Source organism: Phascolarctos cinereus, unplaced genomic scaffold, assembly GCF_003287225.1.
Source record: "Phascolarctos cinereus isolate Bilbo 61053 unplaced genomic scaffold, phaCin_HiC Scaffold_9;HRSCAF=440, whole genome shotgun sequence".
NCBI lineage: Eukaryota > Metazoa > Chordata > Mammalia > Diprotodontia > Phascolarctidae > Phascolarctos > Phascolarctos cinereus.
The window spans coordinates 190,039,245-190,061,853 of NW_027556402.1; the positions used below are offsets into that span (position 1 = coordinate 190,039,245).

At 37.9% G+C, this 22,609-nt stretch overlaps 1 protein-coding gene across 6 annotated transcripts in view; it reads right to left on the reverse strand.

The window, feature by feature from the left end:
- Nucleotides 1-22,609, reverse strand: part of JAKMIP1 (janus kinase and microtubule interacting protein 1) — a 281,093-nt gene that overhangs the window by 126,726 nt on the left and 131,758 nt on the right. For 5 of the 6 annotated variants that reach the window (XM_078149018.1, XM_078149016.1, XM_020992282.2 and 2 more), the window contains one exon: nt 17,085-17,357. In XM_078149018.1, coding sequence (XP_078005144.1) covers nt 17,085-17,213 — 129 coding nt within the window. In that variant the 5' untranslated portion in view covers nt 17,214-17,357. Of the gene's footprint in view, nt 1-17,084; nt 17,358-21,286; nt 21,389-22,609 lie in introns of all 6 variants that reach the window. The other variant, XM_078149014.1, reaches the window with a different exon arrangement.

Sequence of the window (22,609 nt, forward strand, 5' to 3'; positions counted from 1 at the left end):
AGCAAGAGGGGAAATGTTAATAATACAGATAAAACTCCAAAATATGTGTGTATATTGCGGGGGGTGGGGGGCAAACCATTTGTTAAACATTTACCAGCACACTACTGGCTTAAGCCCTACCTCTGACATATATGGACTCTAAGATTAGGGGTAAGTCACTGAAGTTGTTAATGTACATTTGTATATTTTTTCCATTACAATAATTCCACCAACTGATTAAATTAGACATTAGAAATATAGCAACAAGAAAAATGTGCTTCACTGAAAAAAGCAGCAACGCCCTAGAAAGCCCTAAAATGGGAATCCCAAGTCATGAGCATTTCTTTGTGTGTCTGTGTCAGCCTTTGTCTCTTGTTCTGAGTGTCTGGGTCTCCATAAGGATCTCTGTATCTCTCTGTCCAACTCTGTCAATCTCTCTGTCATTCCTTATGTTCACCCTCTCTTCTCTTTTTCCTCCTCCTTCTCCTTTTTCCTTTCTGTTCCCACTTCTATATGTACATCCCTTAATTAGCCATGCAATGGAAATAAAAGTAGATTTTTTTCTGGTTATGGTTATTTATTATTTTATTCCTTTTTTATATAATCCAAGTTCAAATCTGGAACATTTGCACAATATTCTCCTCTTTGGAGAGACTGATGAATCAGTGCCCTGGACCTGTTTGATGGGTGGAGTTGGCAGGATAATTGGGGAGAAGAAAAGCCTTCTTCCTTCCTGCTTCAAGAAAGAATACATGCAGTTCCAGATTTTGTTCAGGAAGAGACCCAGAGAGAGAGAATAGATTTTGGAAGTCAGATCTATAGGGGAAAGCCAATTCCTTAGCATTTCCCTAATTTCCAGCTTCCCTTTCTAGATACTTCAGGGAATTTCTGCGTGAGTGAAATCCAGGCCTCCCTCTCTCTTGTTTAAGCTAAGCTATCTCACTCCCAGTGGAACAACTCACTCACTCTGTATTTGTCTGGTACATTCTAATCCATATAACTTGTCTGATTTTTGTTTGCTACCTGCTTAGATAAATGGGGTTACTCCCTATTCACTACATGTGTCTTTTGTATTAAAAGCATTTGGTGGGCAGAGGTCAAGCTTTAGGAGATAAACATGGGTTATTAATTCATCTTTAGGGTTTAGCAAGCAGGAAACTGGCTTGAATCTGAGGGGGGGAAAGAATTCTCCTCAATTAAAAATATTTAAAGGAACAGATAAATATAATTCTAGTCCAGTACCCCCTTTCTGAGGAAAACATAGTGACCCTTTCTTTTATTCCTCTCCAGTCAGGAATCAAAGTCTCCCTAGCAGAGAAGTGGGCATCACTGAAGTGTCTATCAAAGCCTCCCTGAAATTCACATTTAGATAAACCTATATCAACATACCTAAATGAGCAATATACACACTCTATATTTACTTGTATATCCACTGATCATTACATCTCCAGTGCCTCCCTCTTTGCTGGTTCCTTCTCCTTTGTCTAAAAGCCGAGTCAAAAGCAAGTGCTTGCTGTGTTCCAGCCAGCATGCCTTAATTGTTGGGGATAGAAAGGAAGACAAAAGACAAGTCTTGTCCCCAAAGAGCTCATGGACTAATGGAGGAGCAACATGCAAACAACTATGTACAAACCAGATATGTACAAGATTAACAGAGATAAAGTCAAAAGGGAGGCACTAGAATTAAGGAGAATCAGGAGAGATTCCTAATTGAGGGGAGGATTTTATACATGACTCAAAGGAAGGCAGGGAAGCCAGGAGACCAAAGATGAGTAAGTAGAGAATTCTAGGCATAGGGACAGCTAGAAGAAGTGCCAGGAGTTGGGAGACAGGGTATCTTGTTCAAGGAAAAGTGAGAAGTCCAGACTGGTTGGCTGGCAGGTCAAAAGGAAAGGAGTGAGATTTAAGAAGACAAGAAAAGTCAGAATGAGTCCATTACAAAGAGATTTAAAAAGCCAGAGGTCAGATCACCCCTATCTTTGAAAACAACCACCACCACCAAAACCTTTCCATTAGCTTTGCTATGTCCTTATTTTTCTTTATTTATTTTCATTGTTAAATGCAGATATGATCATCTGAACCCTGTGCAATCAGCTCCAACAGACTTTATTGCCTTGGGAAAAAATATGAATTCCTCTATAACTCTGAAAGCTCTCCACTACCTGGCTCTAATGTACATTTCCAGTCTCATTAGACATCATGTCCTCTTTCTCTCTCCTACTCTGTGATTTAGCCAAACTGGTCTTCTCTCTGTTCTTCACACACTATCTTCCATCTCCCCTTCTCTCAGCCTTTGTACTGAATATCCCACATGCGTGAAATGCCCTCTCTGCTCTCCTCACCTCTACCTCAAAGAATATCTCTCTTCCTTCAAGTTGGAGGTTGAGTCCTGCCAATTCCAGTGCTTTCCCTCTGAATCTATCTTGAGTTTAACAATTTTGCCTTTATTTTATTTATATTTATTCCACATATTTTTATATATGTCCTTATTGTCTTGCCCAATTATAATGCAAGCTCTTTCAAAGTAGGGATTGTTTTATTTGTTGTCCTTGTATCCCCAGTGCCTAGCACAGCACTAGGCACATTGTAGGAATTTGATAAATGTTTGCTGAAGGATTAATTTGTCGATTTGTAGAGTATTTTACATTCACTACTTCTATTTCCTAACCACCCTTTCACCCCTAAACTCTTGGACACCTAATTTTGACACTTCGTTCTTTCCAGGGTTACCAATGACATCATAATTGCCGAACCTGATTGTCATTTCTCAGGCCTCATCTTCCTCGACCCTTTTTACAGCACCTGAGGATGCTGACCAGCTGCTCCTTCACAATGGGTGCATTTGAACACAAGGAGTACACAAAGAAGGGAGTGATAGAGTGATACCAGAGATGGGGGAGTGGAGTGGGCAGGGAAGGGAGAGGAGTCTATCTTTGCCTGCCCCATGGTAAGCCTGGTATTTTTAACATAGGTTTGTGGTGAAAATGCACAATTTAACCGATCCAGTTCAATGAAAAGCTAGAATTGTGTATTTGAATTTCTACCTGTTTCACAAACTGTAAGTATAAACAGGTAGGAGATATGTTAGGGGAAACTAAAATACATGCAAAAAAAGCTTTTCAAATTTTATAATCCTTGTGCCTTTCATCCCATTTCACTATTCCCTTTAACAGTATGAAAAAGCCATTTTCTATCCATTTTATGAGAGATGGCTTGCATAATTCACCAATAATATTAAAGATGCCAATCTAATTTCAAATATTAAATTCAACATCACTCAATGTATAAACACAATAAAGAAAGCATTCATTTTAAAAATTGAACTGAATCTGTACCCTCAACAGAAAATGCCATTATTAAAACGGGCAAAGTAAAGAAAACTTAGAAGCAAAGTAATTTTAAAGCTATTTCTTTAAAAAAAAAAGTTACTCTTCTGAAAGCACCAGTAAAATGAATGCAATGAGTTGAACAAGTGCTATCTGAAATTGAACAACTTTGTAATCACCAAGAAATGGTCCTCTCAAACTAGATTTGAGGGACTCAGGAGGAGATGTATTTTGATAAAATAAATGCCATAACAAAAGCTTCCACTTGCCACTGAGGCTGTGACTCAGAGTGAGATTCAATTCTGAACTATGCATGGGCCTCATAGCAGATAGGATCCCTCAGGGAACAGCCACTCTACCCATTCATAGGGAAAAACAGGCAGTCAGACTGTATGCTTGGACCTGTCACTCCTTAAGGCTGTCACTGTTTAAGGATAGTCATGCCCTTGTTATAGTCAATCAATCAGTAATCATTTATTAATTGCCCACTATATTCTAGGAACTGGAGATACAAAAATAAAAATTAGAGATCCCCTACCCTCAAGGAATTTACAGTCTAACAGAGGAAGCAACACGTAAACAAATCTATACCAAGAAGCTATATACAGGATAAACAGGGAATAATTAACAGAGGGAAGGCAAACGATATTCAGGAATCTTTAAAAAAAATGTTTGTTGACTGCTGTCTAATTAAATTAGAGTCATGGTGGTGGCAGTAGTCTGAATGGAAATAAGGGGACAAACGCAAGGAAATGAAAATAGAATAGACAAAACTTAGCAACTGATTAACTATGTGGAGTGAGGGAGGGGGAAGAGATGAGGCTAACTCCACCATTGGAAACCTACATACCTAGAAGGTTGGTGATGCCCTCAAAATAACCAAGGAAGTTCACAAGAGTCATGGGATTTAGGGGAAAGCAGAATTCTGTTTTGGATATGGGGGATTTGAGATGTATTTTGGGATACTCAGTTCAAAATGCCCAAGAGACAGGTGGTGATGTAGGAGCAGAGATCAAGAGAGAAACTAGGGTTATAGAAAGTGTGTGTGTGTGTGTGTGTGTGTGTGTGTATGTGTGTGTGTGTGCACGTGTGCGCTTATTAAAGCTTAAACTGCACTGAGATTTTTGGTACTCCCTGTATATGCATTTGTGTGTGTATATACATTCAAACACACATGCATATATATGTATATGTGTGTATATGTATGTATATATATATATATATACACACATATATGTATTATGTGTGTATGTATGTATGTATGTACCTGAGAATCATCTGCACAGAGATGGTGATTTAGTCCATAGGAGCTAATGAAGTCACTAAGTGAGAAAGTTTTGGAAGTAGAGGGCCCAAGATAGAACCTTGTAGTATAAGAGAATGTTATAAATGTATAGAATGTGTAGAATATATGTATAGAATGCTGGACTTAAAATCAGGAAGACAAATCTTGGTTTTACACTATTTGTGTGACATCATTTAACCCCTCTAAGCCTCAGTTTCCTTATGGGTAGAATGATGAGGTTATATATGAACTATATGGTGCAATGGCTAGAGTGCCAAGCCTAGAGTCAGGAAGACCTGAGTTGATAACCAGCCTCAAACATTTACTACCTGTGTGACCCTGGGCAAGTCACTTAACCCTATTTGCCTCAGTTTCCTCACCTGTAAAATGAACTGGAAAAGGAAATGGCAAACCACTCTAGTATCTTTACCAAGAATACTCCAAAAGGAGTCATGAAGAGTTGGACACAATTGAAAATGACTAAACGACAACAAAGGCCCTGGTTCCCTTATTGAGTAGAATGATGAGACTGGACTCTATGACTTCTGAAAGTCTTCCAACTCTAAATCTGCAATCCTGTGACCTGAATGATGATCTGGCAAAGGAGACTGAAAAATGCCTGAATAACTAGAAGGAGAATTGAGAGACTGGGTCACGAAAACCTAAAGAGGAAAGAATAGTTCAGCAGAGGTTGGTCAATAATATGAAAAGAGATATCAAGAAAGATGAAAACAGAGGCCATCAGGTTCAGAAATTAAGAAATCATTCATAATTTTGCAAAGGATCCATTTTAAATGAGTAATGAGGTTCATGACTGGAATTCTAGGGGTTTAGAAGTGAGAAGACAAGTGGGGGGATTAATACAGATAGCTTTTGTCCAGGATTTTGATGTGAAAGAGGACAGATGATATGTCAGCTTGAGGGGATATTAGGATCAAGACAGGGTCTTTAAAGGATGAATCATACCTGGGTGTGTTAGCAGGCCTCCAAATATGAGTCATTAAATAGGAAGCGATTGAAGACTAGAGAGTGAAGGGTTAGCAATCTGAAGGAAGAAACAGGAAGGAATGGGAGCAAGGATAGAAGTAGAGAGAATGACCTTGGCCAGGCACAGCGCCAACTTTTATCCAGACCAGAGTAAAGGAAGACAGCTTCCTTCCAACCCTAAAATTCCATAAAATTTGCTTTATTAAGTTTTTCTGAGCTACTGAATTACCAATTACCTTTGCTTCCCAAGAATTCTTACATTTTTGTTTGTACCTTTTCTATGCACTTATTTATATTGTATGTGATTTTTATTCATGGCTTTTCTCCCTACTAGACTATCAGCCCTTTAAGGGCAAAAACCTGATCTCGCAAAGTCATATTTATGAATCCTTCAGCACCCAGGATAGACCAGTATATAGTAATAGAGCTATTTAATATATTTTCATAGGATTTAGAGACCTTAGTAATCATATAGCCCAAGGGTTCTTCATCTTTTTCTGTGTGTTATAGACCCTTTCTCAGAATAGGGTTTATTTTTATAATGGAATTATAAATATATAGATATAGATATAGATATATATACATATATATGTATACACACACACAACACACACACACACACACACACACACACACACACATATATTTTAAATAAGGGAAGGGACCATAAACTTCAGTTCGAGTTTAGTGAAAATGAAGATGCATTTTTCCCCACACAAATTCATTGACCTTTTGAAATCTATCCACAGACCCCTTGGGGATCCATGGATCCCAAATGAAGAATCTGAGATCTAGTCCAACTTCCATTTTTTTCTATAGAGGAGGGAACAGAGGCCAAGAAGGTTAAATGACTTGCTTCTTACAGTAAGTAGTAGAGTCCCTGTCCTAACCTGCCACTGGTGGTAAGGGGCAGTACTAGGATTTGAACCTAAATCTTCTGACTCCAGATAAAGAGTTTTTTCCACAAATAATTGATTTCAGTGTTTTCTTTCCTTTCTGTCTTTTAATGTATCTTCCTGCTGAGGAGCATGTTTTCCAAATGGAATTATCATTACAAACACATGCTGGGAGAAGGTAATTACAACATTACCAGACAAAAGATGCCACAGACAGGCATAATATGTGACTTCATGATCATCAGCAATGCAGAAAATAGATTTCAACAAAACGAGGTTTTCATGATTCCAAAACAGCTGAGGGAGCTAGGTTTTTTTTCTCTGTTTTTAAATAAGCCGATTCATTTAAAAATTCAAACTGGCTTCGTAGACATACCACATAACTCCAAACGACAATTTTCCTGTTGTGAACAGATTGTATTGGTGTTACTTCAGACAAAATGGACTGGATGATTTCAAAGTTTCTCTAAGACCAAAAGTACACCAAAAATAAGCTTTTCTAAAGCTATAAATCAATTCCACTTTAAACACTTAGGTATTAGGGGAACTCGGAGTAAGCAGAAGGTACGATCAGGTCCTTACTCACAGTCAGCCTATACACTAAATACTCAGAACTGGGATGGGCAATTGGTGCCCAAGTGCCCATATGGGTCCGTAGTACATATCAGAATCTAAGTATTTTAAGAGTTCAATGAAGGATGACATCAGCAATGTCAAAACAAGAAGGGAGTAGCCAGGACTGCCTCTCATATGCTGACATGCTGGGGATTAGTTCTCCTTCTGAGAACTATTGCTAGTACCCCCTTCTTCCAGTCCCTAAACTCCCTCTTCCAGTCCCTAGCCCCAGGGTTCTCTGGCTATCTGACCTCTTACAGGTGTCTTTCTACCAGGTTATGGTGGGCTCTCTCCTATCTGGCTTGAGGATCCATGAAGAGTGGAACTCTAAGGAGCACAGGGGAGAAGGCGGCATGGACTGACTTGATTACGCATCACTCCCTTCCTCCCCACACTCTCCTTGCCTCCATATTTAACTCAGCCTTAGCTTTCCCCAGTCCCTATCCTTTTCTACCATCCATCCACTCTGTACCCTCTGGCACCCTTCCATGTTATGGTCTACAATACTGGAGTTAGAGTCAGAGGAGCTTGTTGGAATCAGGCCCTGCTACCATGAGACAATACTTCAGCAAGTCATTTCACCACATTATTGGGGGGGGAGAGGGGGGAGGAACAGGACTCAACACTAGAATAGAGTGGAGTCTTTGAGTTTAGAACAACTGTAGAAGTCCCTGAAGAAGGTCAAACTCATCAAAAGAAGACATATAATTAAATCTATGGACTCAATGATAAATCCCTTCAAAATGCTTTGGTTTGTGTTACAAACCTATTCTTTGTGCCTGAAAGGGAACTGAAGACATGGGAATGAAAAGCTGAGATGAGCCAGCTTCCAATATTCTGACAGCTGATGCTTCCTACAGGGGTAAAGACCATACAGATACTTATAAACCTTCACGATTGAACCTGGGTCTATATGAGTCCACTATTCAATAATGGGCCACAGATAACAATGAGCTCTCTCTTTATCTCTGTCTCTTTCTCTATCTCTCTTTGTCCTGCTTTCTCTCTCTCTCTCTCTCTCTCTCTCTCTCTCTCTCTCTCTCTCTCTCTCTCTCTCTCTCTCTCTCTCTCTCTCTCTCTCTCTCTCTCCCCCCTCCAATCATCTGTCTCTCTCTGTGTCTCTCTCTGTCTCTCTGTGTGTGTGTCTCTCTCTCTGTCTCTCTCTCTCTCTCATCTTCCAAAGATGAGAGACATTGTAATAATATCTTGAAAAGAACACTGAGATGGAATGTGGCATAGAGGATAGCATACTGGACTTGGAATCAGGAAGAGCTGTGTTTGAATCCAAACTCTGGCACTTATTAGTTGTTTAACTAGGAACAGATGACTTCAAACCTCTGAGCCTGTCTCCTTATCTATATGGGGGGATAATAACAATACCTGCAGTACCTACTTCCTAGGATTTGTGTAACGTTAATTGAGATAAAGTTTGTAAAGTGCTTTGCAAACTATTATTATCACACACACACACACACACACACACTCACTCACTCTCTCTCTCTCTCTCTCTCTCTCTCTCTCTCTCTCTCTCTCTCTCGTCTAGCCAAAATGTCCTCCTTGCTGTTCCTCACAAACAATGGCACACTTCCACCTGTATGGTCATGCTATCTCTTGTAATAGATATTAAATCCTTTAGGACAAGACTATTTTGCTTATCTTCTTTGCATCACAGGAGTTCAGCACAGTACCTGGCATATGGAAGGTGCTTAATAATTGCTTGCTTATTGATTGACTATTGATGTTATTTCCATTTTCTCATCTTTATGTTTGATATAGATAAGATTGAAACAGCCAGAGACAACTTGGTATCTTGTTTTTAGTATTTTATTTTTGCTTAATATTCAGTAAACCATTTTGTGGACTGATATAATGATTGATTTATATAACCAAAATATTGAGATATAGGCTTATCCTGGGGACACTCACTGAAAGCATCTTTAGGATGACTCAAATTGTAGACAAGTTGACATGGGTTATACGTAGTTCTTCCTTTTTCCATATGGTTTTGATTTATATGGCTAGATCTCATGTTTGAGATAAAGAAGATAATGATGATAAATGGCTATTCTACCTCTACTTTTCTCACATCCATTCCCTTGCATTTCACAGAGACTTACCAGACTTGTTTAGACTTTCCTCCCCTCCCTGAATAGATGACTACAATAGTATAGAGATGTGCTAGATCCTAGAGTACACACGAAATGTAAATAAAACACAATTGCTGCCTTCATGTGACACGCAATCTAGTAAAACATACGACAAGTACACGTTGACTAGAATGCACAATGTTGAATGGCAAATTCATTAAAGGAATGTAAAACAATTAAAAAAAAAACCAATGTGCTAGAAGAGATCCAGGGGTAGAAAATGTAACTAATAACTTATTAGCTATTATTTGTAAGTGTCCTTTGCAAATTGTGCTAAAAGAGTTGCTAGTAACTTCCTCTTGTCAAAAGACCAAATAAACAATAACAGAAAAATGTTAATAGAATACCTTTATAATTCAAGGATTATGAAACACATGACTACTTTTGGTACACAATTAAATTCTTTTTTTTTATTATTATTTCAAAGGATCCTTCTTGGCAGATGTAAAGTATATGGCCCATGAAGGTAAAATAGTCTTGTTTATTTCCAAATGGCTTTGTCTGTTTATTGCACAGTAACATGTTAAGATTAATTTTATATCACAATTATGACAGTGTCACCTGGAACTGAAATACATTCTTTCAGTGCATTGCAAACCATTTGGGGTGAGTGGGCATATAGGATTGCTTATCTATTTTAATCGATCACGTGTGATATGGAATTAGAAAACCTGGGTTCAAATCCCAGGACTATTATTTAGCACCTCTACGATTTTGGAAAAAGTCATTTACCTTTCTGAACCTCAGTTCCCTAGTCCAGAATGAGGGAGTTAAACTAAATGATCTCTAACCTCTCTTTCCATATCTCAATCTCGTGCCTATTCTGTGAATTACAGATAAAATCCAAACGCAGCTTCATGTCCACGTTAATTAGGAACATCTATTGGACAACAGTAGAAAAACTTGGGACAAAACAGAAATGCGTACATTCATTGTTGGATTAACATCATAAAAACCAGTTCCTAAATAGTGTGGATAATTTTTCTCAAAGCCCAGACTGTCAACAGTGGCCATGCATGCATCAAGTTGATTAAGCTAATCAGTGTATATTAATTAGATTTTTTTAATGGGAGAATATTGTGTCATAAGAGTAATAGTGTCACTCAAAAATGGTATTAAAGAAGGCAAGTGAAAGGCTGGCATATGGCACTGGACTTGGAGTCAGCAAGACTTCAGTTCAGATCCTGCCTCTGATACTTACTAGCTTTGTGGCCCAAGCAAGTGACTTCAACTCTTTGTGCTTCAAGTTTCTACAACTGTAAAATGAGGGGGGTTGGGCTCAGTGGCCTCTAAGGTCCCTTCCACGTCTAAATCTATGAGACCATTCCTACATGTAATAATAAAGTAAGGTTTCTCATTATGATGCAAACATAAAAGGCAGAAATGCCAACACATAGAACATGAAGCAGGGGAAAGGGTGTTAAGTCTAGAGGCACACGAGCTTAGATTTGAATCCTGGCTCTGTTACTTACCACTTAGGGTGTAATCCTCAGCAAGTCATACACCCTCTCTTAGAATCAATTTCCTCATCTGAAAAAATGAGGACTTGTAAAAATGGCTTGTTAAGGGTCTTTTAGGTTTAAATCTAGCTATGAAAATTACCCTTTTTTTAGAAGTATCACTGATTCTTTATACAAATAGTCTGAAACAAAATTGTTGACTAATAAGCTATTTCTACTCATATCTTATAACACATCAGTTTGGTCAAAGAGGCAGTTCTATGATGTATACTGTAAAGATTTTTTTTCTAAATCCAGGTCTTCAACCACTCTCAAAAGCAGAAAGAAATTAATCAAGTGAAATAAAAGAATGATACTTAAAATAGTAGGAAAAAAATAATTCTTGTAAGATAATCCCCTCCCCACCAGATCCTGCTACAGATTCCTTGCCACAAGCTATGCATGATGGTAGTTTCAGGGGCTTCAGAAGATAGTTAGAGCTAGTAGCATGTGGGAAAGAAAACAAAACACCAGAAGATTATTCCAGCTCCCAAGTATTTGTATCAGCTCTGTGACTGATGTTCTAACTCTGAGTCTTGTGCTTTGGACTCAGCATGATAACACATGAAGACAAGATCAAGTTCAGTGTCAAGAGACTCCAAAGATAATAAATGCAGAGCTGGAATAGATGTTAGAGGTCATTGAGTCTAACTCCCTAATTTTACAGATAAGGAATTTTACAGATGAGGTGGAGGAAATTTAAGTGACTTGTTCAGTGTCAAAAAGTTTGCAAGTCTTAGAAGCAGGATTTGAATGTAGGTCTCCCTGACTCCAAGTCCAGTGAGTTTGAAACTACTAGAACACGGGACAGATGGACATGAAGAGCCATCAAAAGCCAGCCCTAGAAGAACCTCCCACTGGTCAGTAATTGAATAAGAATCTTCTACCCCTTCAAAAGGGGGAAATTTAGGAGTTAAGCTCCCCTTATAAGGTGAAGAGGGAACTGTAGAGAAATAAAGAAAATCATCAAGCAAATAAAGTTTCCTAATACTAAGGACAAAGAAAAAGGTAGGACAAAATTCCAAGAGTATAATTCAGCAATAACTACAATTAAAACCCAAAAATGTAGACTAGATTGGGTATAATAAAGCCAACATTGAGTGAAATGTTTAATTTTTTTAAATAAAGCAATAAGGAAAAAAAATAAAGCATGACAAAAAGCCTCAAAAGAAGAAAAATAGAATGAAATAGATGTTAGAAAACAGAATGAAAGGGAGGCTACATCAATAGATACCCTAGGGAAACAGGAACAGGGAAAATACCTAGTAAGTTATTATTAACTTATTATACTTATTATGTTATACGCAAATAACTAATAATACAATCAGAAATATTGAAGAAAATCCAAGGACACAAAAATAAAACGAATAGCCAAGAAAGATACTATCAAAAGTAAATTATCTGGAGAAGGGTGCGGGGAGATAACTGAAGAATCACTTGACTCCAAAAGGCAAAATAAAAGAAAAATATTGACTATCTTATTTCAATGTATTGAATACAATGCAAAATTCAATACAATATTTCAATGTATTTTCAATTCAAAAAGAAAATTGCCAAGAAGAATTGAAATCAGAAGACAAAGAACTGACAAGTCACTGGTAAAGTAAAACCTTATGTATAAGATATTGAGGAAATATGATTGGTAAACTACAGAACTGCCAACTCAAAGGAAAAGTGTGTGTGTGTGTGTGTGTGTGTGTGTGTGTGTGTGTGTGTGTGTGCATGTTCAGAATACCTGGATCACAAACTAAAGAAGTATAGGTAGATTCATACAGTGAAGGGAAAAGTCTTATGTCTAAGAACAGCTTTTTCTACAAAGCACTTCTATAAAGTGCCAGAGGAAAATAAATGTGAGCTTTTCATAGATTTAATGATAATGAAATATCCCTATTGAAAACAAAAACAGAACTGGGCAGTCTTTGAAAAATAAATATTATAGGCAAAACAAATTCCCTTGATTATGACTTGGCTCTTTCAACTTATTCAAATTTCCTTATTTTTCTAAGTGGAAGAAGATACTACTATTCCTGCATCTCCAAGAATCCTAAAGGAATGAAGGGAGACAAACCATGAGCTTGAATATTGAAAAAGGTGGGGGAAAGGAAAGAGAATGAAGATGGAATTTACTTTTCCTTGTAACATAAGTGCCACAGGAGATATTCAAAATTAGAAGTAGCCACAAGAGAAATGGCAAGCTCATGAACTTCAAATATATCTGGGATGGGCAAGATAAGATTTAAGCATAAAGATTACAGTGTTTGGAATATAATAAATCAACTAGTAATGGACTTGGGACATGGAAGGGAGGAAGGATATGTTTAAGGAGGTTGTCCACAACCAGAATAAACTATGGTTCCTGGAAGATGATGAGGAAAGGGGACAGTAGGACGAGGATTAGTGATTTGGGTTTACACAATGAAAGAAAGCAAAGAAAATTGGGGTTGGGTTGTTCTAAGCTATACAGACTATAGGTGCCTAGGGCTGGTTTCATTCTACTCCACTCTGTTGTTGTTGTTGTTCTTTGATGGGAGAGGGTGAAAGAAACATATTATAACAAGATTTCATATGAATCAAATTTAAGTTGGATTGCCTTCACTAATGAAAGGAGAAGGGTATCAGAATGGATTAGAAAATAAAATCCAAAAAGTGCTGGTACACAAGGAAAACACTTATGAGACAATTTTATTGTTAGTATGAGGAGTTGGAGTAGAATTTATTTATGCTGCAGCTGTATCCAAATAAGTAAGAATGGTAATTAAGAATCTCAGACAGGGTCACACTAAAATTAAATTTGCTTAAGAGAAACAAATATGAAAACTACTACTTAAAAACACCACAGATAATGAAATAATATAAAAATTTACTAAATATACACCAAATAGCATAGTATCTAAATACTTACTGTAAAAGCTGAAAGGAGAATCAACATACTAAGACCATAATTGCTAGGGAATGAAATTGGCTTATTTCAAGCTTGAACAAATCTAAGAAAATGATAAAGATGGAGGAACTAAAAACTTTGAACAAGATATTGGAAAAAATACAATCAACTTTTGACAATTAGTGAAAAACATGGCACCTTTACAAAAATTGGCCACACATTGGGGCACAAAAATCATAAATAAATATAGGAAGTTAGAAATACTAAACATATAACCTACATAGCAATGGTGTAAAATTAAATGTCAATGAAACATTTTTTTAAAAGAACACATGTAGGAGAGAATGCAGCAAGACAAGCGTAGTGATATACTGTTGGTGGAGTTGTCTAGTCCAAAAATACTGGGAAATAATTTGGAACTCTGTAATACAATGACTAAAATGTCTCTACCCACAGACCAATACATCCTAATGCTAGTCATATATCCCAAGGAGATCAAAGATAGAAAAACAGATCCCATGTAAAGAAAAATATTCATAGTAGCTCTCTCTCTCTCTGTGGTCACAATACAAAACAGATGGTTATAGAGAATGGCTAATAAACTACTGTATATGACTGCAACGGAATATTACTGCAATCTAAGAATGATGAACACAAAGAAATAAAGAAACACAAACTTAGGCAGAGTGAAATAAGCAGAACCAGTAAAACAATACAATCACTATAAGAATGTAAAAGGGAAAGAACCCCAATTCCCACAACTGAACATTGTGTAATTATAGGTGCCAAGTTAGTTAGTGATGAAAAATGTACATCCTTCATTGCTTTGTGGGGATGAGGGGAGGCTAAGAAGGGAACTATAACTGTGAAACATTGGATATACAGTCATATTTGGTTGATGTGTTAATTAGTTTTGCTGAACTACTTTTTCTCTTTATTTTGTTATACTTTGTTATAGGGAAGGCTCACTGGGTAGGAGAAGAGAAGGTTTATAAAAACAAGATATCAATAAAATGTTTAAAAATTTATTCACGTTAAACCCACTGGCTCTGGAACTAGAAGACCATGGTTTAAATCCTGCCTTTGTTACCTACTAGCCATTTCCTTTCTCATTACTTCATAACCCTATGTGATTCTCTCTAGCATGTGATTAATTTGTTCTTAGCTTCTTACAATATACATTCAACCTCAAAGCTTTGTAGCTTATAAATTACATCTCTGGGGGTGTTATATCTGCAGTTTCTCTTTGGTAGTGACTTGTCATGACTGTCTCTTCTATGACCTCTGGCTCTAACACTTATCGACAATTTTCTTTTATGATTTATTTAAACGTGGCATTCAGGATTTTGGTTTCTCTTGGGAGTGAAATAATTCTTAAATTATCTCTCTGTGCCTTACAAAATGGAAATGGACTAGAAGAAAGTTAGTAAGATATCAATAGGAAACACCAAGTAGATCAGTCGAACAGAACATACGTTACTCCTTTACAGTTTTCTAACTGAAACACTTTATCATCTTATGGCAAATTCTGCCCAACCAGCAGAGGTATTATTTCCATAGCACCTCTTGAAGTATGGCATAGTAAAAAGTGGAGCATGGTTTGGTAGAAAAAAACATTGAATCAACAGCCAGAAGACTTACCCCAAAACCCTTACGCTTACTTCCCATGAGACCTGTGTATGTCATTTCAATTCCCTAAACTTCAGTTTCTCTTTCTATAAAATAAGCATCAGATTTCTAATACCTACCTCAGAGAGCTGGGATATGGAAAACACTTTACTAAAATGTTTAGTAAACCCTGATGATTATTATCAGAATCATTTTCTTTGTATTCTTTTATTAGCATTCTGATCTGAAGCCTTGTTACGACATAGAAGTAGCCCTAAATTATTGTCAAACTCCAATAAGCACTACCAAACTTGAAGGGTTTTGAACATGGCCCAGGGATATTCAAAGGATAACCCTTAATGGATTCAGCAGCTCAGAAAAAGAAAAGTGCCTGCCTAATGATAAATTTTTCTGTCCATGGTGATACATTAAAACTAAGGGTCTATACCGACTGAGGGCAGATCCATTTTGATGAAATGACTGGGCCTTTATTTTTTTAAATTTTTATTGCATAATATTACTGTCTACTACCTTATATATAAACACACTATAAACTCCAATATATACTTGGAAGCCTCCTTCTCTCCTAATGTATTTGAATTTATATTTGTGTAAAAACAGCAGTCTACTGCTTGCAAAATCCATTAACTTTCATGATGTACCCCTAAGCCATTTTAAACACAGATAAAATATTTAACTACATTCATTCTTTGGCGCTAGAAAATTCAGCCAAGGAGCTGCCATTGCCTTGTGCTTATGAGGTCACCAATCAAATGTGGCAGTCTGAGTTTTATATTAACAAACAGTAAAATACTATGAGTCAGACCAACCAGGTATTAACAAAGTTTTAAGGCATTAATAGACAAAAGGATGATGAATAAACTGTGAGAGATGGTTATAAAAGTGATACTTGTGTTTTTATTACAGGTCAATAAACATTTCCATTAAACTCACTGGAAATCAGAATTCTCCTACAAGGTCAGACCCAAACTAACCACTTCACAAAGTGGTTTTCCTGAGCCAAATCCTAAATCTGAACCTGGCTAGAGAACAAAATGTCATTCTCACTCATTCAAAGAGAGAATCCATGAGTTAATAACAGGTGGCTGAAAATCTTTAATTTTGATATTTGTTAGATTTGTTTTCCCTCATCCTGGAGAGCGCCCAACAGATGTGATTGGGGTTTGAGCTTGAGAGGAATAGAATAGAGTTAGAATAATGTAGTGTTGAATACAAGCAGAGTAGGACAAAGAGAACAATGAGAGAGAAAAGGAATGTGGTCCAGCAAAAAGATTTCTCAACCTGAAATCAGGAGACCTAAGTTCATACAGTCACAGATTTAGAACTAGGATGAAACTTAGAGGCCATCTGGTCAAAACCCATCCTTTTACAGGGGAGGTTAACTGAGGCCCGGAGAAGTTAAGTTATTTGCCCAAGGCTATCCAGGTAGTGACAGAATTGAGATTTGAACCCTGATTCTCTGCCTCCAAAATCCATTGTACTACATTGCCTTTCACAAATTCTAGCATTGCTACTATGGGACCTTGGGGGCAAGTCACTTAGTCTCTCTGGGACTCAGTTTCTTTTCCTCCAAAATGAAGGGCATGGGCAAATGACCTTTAAGATCTAGATCCAAGGTGCTCTATTCTATGTTGCTAAGGTGAAGGAAGAATAAGAAGAAAAGGAGAAGGAATAGGTTAGGCTAGAACCAAACAGAACCCCAAACAACTATACTCCAGAGCTGAGGCCTGTGGTTTTTGTTCCTAATGTTTTGGAGAGATATTCATTTTCCATTGGTCATTTAAAGATCAATAAGGAATTTTTCTCCCTTGAAATCCAAATATTTAAGTACCATTCTTACCTTACTCTTCTCCTGTTGAAATTCTATCTGAATGTTGGTCAGCTTAGCCCGAAGCTCTTCATTGGCCGCCTGCACTGCGTCTATTTCCATTTCAGGCTTTTCGCCTTTGTTGCGGTTCTTTTTGGACATGTTTCCTGTAACGTTGGTGAAAGAAAGGTCCTAATAGTCTGCACAGCACTGAGAGACACTTTGTGCTCTTTATGCAACATTAACCAAAAAAGCAGTCCTCAGCATCGTCCTCCCGACAACCCCTGACCACCATTGTTTCTGAGCCTGGAAGAGAAGAAAGAAGATAGAGGTTACAATATAGCACACTTTCAATTCAGTTCCATTCAGTTCACCAATATCTATTGAGCAAGGCCCTGTGCAACCATATGCAAAGCCTTCTACTTGAGTACAGAGGGCAATATCCTATTACAGACATGCAGAGAAGGAAGAAAGGGAGGAAAGAAGAGAGGGAGGGAGAAAGCATTTATTAAGCACCTACTATGTTCCAGGCACTGTGTTAAGTAAGTGCTTTACAAATATGATCTCATTTGACCCTCACAACAACCCTGGGAGTTAGGTGCTATTAATTATACCCATATTGCAGCTGAGAAAACTAAGGAAGACAGAGATTAAGTGGCTTGCCAGTGTCACACAGCTAGTGTCTGAAGCTGGATTTGAACTCAAGTCTTCCATACTCTAGTCCCAGTGCTGTATCTACTGTGCCATGTAGCTGCTTCAAAAGAAATTAAAGAAAGAGGAAAAGGTCTTTCATATCCAAAGATACTTGTAACGCCTCTTTTTGTAGTAGCAAAAAAAAAAAAACAAGCCCCTGGAAAATAAGTAGTTGTCCATCAACTGAAGAATGGCTGTATAAGATGTGGTATATGGGTATGATTGAATGCTACTTTGCTGTAAGAAATAAGGAAATAAATAATTTTTAAAAGATATGGAAAGATTTATATGAACTGATATACAATCAAGTAAGAAGAACCAGGAGAAGAATTTATACAACACTTTAAAAGCAAAGAACTTTGAAAATTGTAAGAACTACTTTTGATTAAAACAATGGCCACTCATGCTCTGAGAGAACCAAGGCTATACATTGGTCCAAGAGGACCAATCTATCCAAATATACTATCCATTAGAGAAAGGTCATGGATGTATGTTACAGCATGAGACATTCATATTTTCTGGTAGAGCCACTGGAGGCTTTTTTTTGCTTTATTATGCATATTTATCCCAAGAAATTTATTTTTCTTTTCTTTTTTTAATGGGGGGGTGAGAGGAACAGAAAACAGATTTGTTTTCTTTAATGGGGGGGGTGCTACAGCTATGAAATGTTGCATGTGTGTTAAGAGATTAATTAACTTAACTGTTTGGCTTTGTTACAAGAGCCCTCTCATGCCATAGTAGTGATCTGCAAGTGTTTGCAATGTAAAACAAAACTCATTAATACAATTTAATATTTTCAAAGGTGTACAGAGTAAAGTCAGAATAAAAACAGGTGAAGGTAGGTCATGGAGGATCTTGAATGCCACGCTAAGGAGTTTGTATTTTAACCAGTGGGCACCAGGGAATACTAAAGACCTTTGTACAGGACAGTGACAAGATTGGACCAGTGTTTTATGAAGAACATTTTGGCAGCAACATGAAGAATAGTATACATTCATATACTGCTTTAAGCTTTACCGAATTCTTTCTGCACAAGAATCCTTAAAGATTGGTCCCACAATATTATCATTGCCATTTAACAACTGATGAAAAGGATGCTCAATATATGTTAGACTATTTGCCTGGAGTCCTAGGCCAGAGGAGAAAAGCCAAGTATCCCCACTCAAAATCCAGGATGCTTTGTACTATACACCACTGCATCTTGCAAGATGGATTAGCCAAGGGAGATTCCAAACACTGATCAATGCAGTAGGTAACACAGATGGGTAATACTGCTTTTGGTCAAAAACAGTTTCCCAGAAAGCACACTGGGCACCAGAGAGTACAGTCATGGGACAGATGCCAATTATCCTTTTATGCTAATAGAAAACCACACACACACACACGCGCGCGCGCGCGCGCACAGAGTCATGCACTACAGCTGCTGATACGACTGACCTTGAAATCCTTCCTGCTATAAATCTGAAACTTACTGCAACAAATCCCTTTTATAAGCACCCCCCTACCCCAAGGTTCTTTTCCAACTTTTCATCATGGCATGAAGGTGACTCTAGGTTTCTGAAGTATTTGCCAGGAGAAGACAAGCTCTGGAAAGTCCTGCAAAGCTGTAAAGTCTCATAGGCATATAGATATAGAGATAAAAGGATCATGGAGGCCGTCAAGTCTAACCTCTGCATTTTGTATTTGAGGAAACTGAGGCACAGAGAGGTTAAGTGATTTCCTCAGGATCACACTAGTGATCAGTGTCTCCAAACCTCACAGAACAAATCCCCTTAATAAAAGAATTTGTTCTGTAGAACTTGAATTCAGTCAAAATGCTGCACCCGAGGACCTAAAGGGCCACATGTGGCCTTGAGGCCTCAGGTTCCACTTCCCGGTCTAGACCCTAGAAAGCAGACATAGAGACCACTGCCAGATCACTCTTGCATAGTATAGTGCACTGAATTTGGAATCAGGGAGACACGGACACTAGTGCGATCCCGAGGAAATCACTTAATTGCTCTGTGCCTTGGCTTCCTCAATCATAAAATGCAGAGGTTAGACTTGATGGCCTCTATGATCCCTTCTACAAAGGAACCTAGGAAGATGTAGCAGCTGGGCAGGGAGAGGGACAAATCAGGAAAGGCCTCATATAGTAAATGCCATTTATACTGAGATTTGAAGGAAACCAGAGGTGCTAAGAAGTGGATATGGAGAGAGGATGCATTCCAGAGATGGGGTAACAGCATCAGAAAAGGTACAGCAATGGGACTTGGAACACGTTGTATGAAGAACAGCCAATGGGCTACTTTGGCTGGACGGCTGAGCTCAAAAAAAAATGTGTATATAATGTATAATAAGTTTGGAAAGATAGCCTGGGACCATATTTTGAAGAGCCCAACAGAAAAATGTAGGTTTGGTCTTAGAGGACACAGGGAGCCAATGAAGCACATTAAGCTGGGGAGTGACATGGTCTGATCTGTTATGATTTTGCTATCTATGTGGAGTGTAGACTGGAGATAGGTCTCACAACATTATCATCCCCATTTAACAAATGATAAAAAAGGATGCTCAACATATGTTAAACTATTTGCCTGGAGTCCTAGGCCAGAATAGAAAAGCCAAATGTCCTTACCCAAAGTTCAGGATGCTGGAAAAACCAATTGGAGACTACAGCTATGGTCCACATAAGAGGTGATAAGGGCCTAAACTAGTTGGTGGTCATGGGAATAGAGAAAGGGGGGCAGATGCTGGAGACGTTGCATAAATCAAATTGACAAGATTTGACAGCTGATTGGACACGTAGGGTGAGAGCACAGTGAATAACCAAGGATAACAATGAGGTTGTAAACTGTAAGGATAATGAGGAAATGAGGAAATTTAAAAGAGGGATGATTTTAGGGAAAAGATAGTTAAGTTCTGCTTTGGACACTTAGAGCTTGAGATGCCTGAGGACAATTCAAAATGTCCAAAAGGGAGGCAGCATAGTCAGTGGAAAGAACACTATTTCTGGAATCAGAGGACTTGGGTTCAAATCCTACCTCTGACATGACCTTGAGAAATCATTTCACTTCCCTGGGCCTCAGTTTCCTTATTTGTATAATGATGATGTTAGACAGATGGCTCCTGAGGTCCCTTGGAGGGTCAGAGTGATGATAATGAAGCCTGTGGGAGCTGATGAGATTACCACGAAAGAGTGTCTAGAAATAAGAGAGCCAAGCATAGAGCCTTAGAGGGGTAGGGGGAACCCACAGTTAGGGGAAGAGATTTGGATAATAATACTGTTCCCTAGATGGCCAACTAAATTACCCACAGCAGGGGATTAATGAATTGGACACAATTCTTGAGATTTTTTTTTTCACATAGCTACCCATTTCCTTTTATATAAAAATGGTGATTAAAGGTTCTTTTGATAACATTTAATTTAGCACTCTAGCAGATATGGTGAGAGGAACTGGGAGAGCCTTAAGGGAAAAATATGAAAGAGGTGAACTTTTTCATCTGTACTATCTCAGCCTTTTTATATTTCCACCACCCTAATAAAGGACTGCCTTCCAACTCACCTAGAACATAGCCTCCTTAAAGTTCTTTACCTTCCACCCTTTTCTTCTTCCAATGCATCCACCAGACTCACTGTCTGAATAATCTTGCTTAGGATGGCCTGCCTGTGGGAAGATGGGTACACTAATGAGCCATTGACTGAGCTTATGACTTGATCCAACCATTTTGGAAAAAAGACATGGAACTATACTGGAAAAGGCACTAAATTGTGGCAATGCCAATTCTGGGTATAAAATCAAGGGAAAGAAACCACAAATACCAAAAAAATCATTATCACAGCTCTTTTTTGTAAAAGAAAACAAATGAAAATAAAGTGGATGGCCCCATCATCTAGGGAATGGCTCAAAAAACTGAGGCATATGAATGCAATGGAATGCTATTGTTTAATAAGAAATGACTCTAAGGAATTCAGAGAAATTTGGAAGGATGTTTATAATGCATGATCAACTATTGCAGAACAAATTAAGCAGAAGAAAGCTCACTTACATGATAATGTCATCAGAACTCTGATCAATGCAGTGATCAGTTTTGACTCCCGAAGACTTAAGAGCAAAACATACCTCTTCAGTTCAGGATGAGGCATGCATTCTCAGATACAGTCAATCATTTGGTTTGTTTTATGTGACTATACTTCTTTGACTGGAGGTGTTCATTTTGGGGAAGGAAGATCAGGAAGGGACAGTGATGTTTTAAAAAGCACCAAGAATACATTTATACAAAAAAAATCTTCTTTATATTCATAGTTCTAGTTATGTCATGGCCCTGCTGAGAAATCAGCAGTTCTATGTTATCCAATATGTAACGTTTTAATTGTTTTGCCTGGAAATCAAGGCCCTCTATGATTTGCGTGGGTTCTATCTTTCCAGCTTTATCTCACATTACTCTCCTTCATGTACTCTATGCTCTGGCCAAACTGAACCATCCATTCAAGGTGAGCTTTGTTCTGCCTCTGTTAATAATTTTCCCTATGCCTAGAAGGTCTTTCCTTCCCTTTTTCACCTGCTCCTACCTTCCCTAGGCTTTACAGAATAGCTCAGAATGTGTTTCCCCTATGCCTGCAATCCCTCCCATTTCTAAGTCATCCTTCATGAAACTGAAGAGAAGATAAAAGGGAAGAAAAGGGAAAAAAAAGAATACAATAAACATCATTTCCATTCTGTATCCTTGCTTTATGTTTTATATGCTTAATCATTTAAATCAAGTCTATATTGTGACCTAAAAGTGACCTGGAAAATCAGGTTTCAGTCTATAATTTGAGCCTGCCTCAATTATATGATAAATTTTCATTAGAGTAAGGGAAGTAATTAAAATGAGTCAGAGACAGA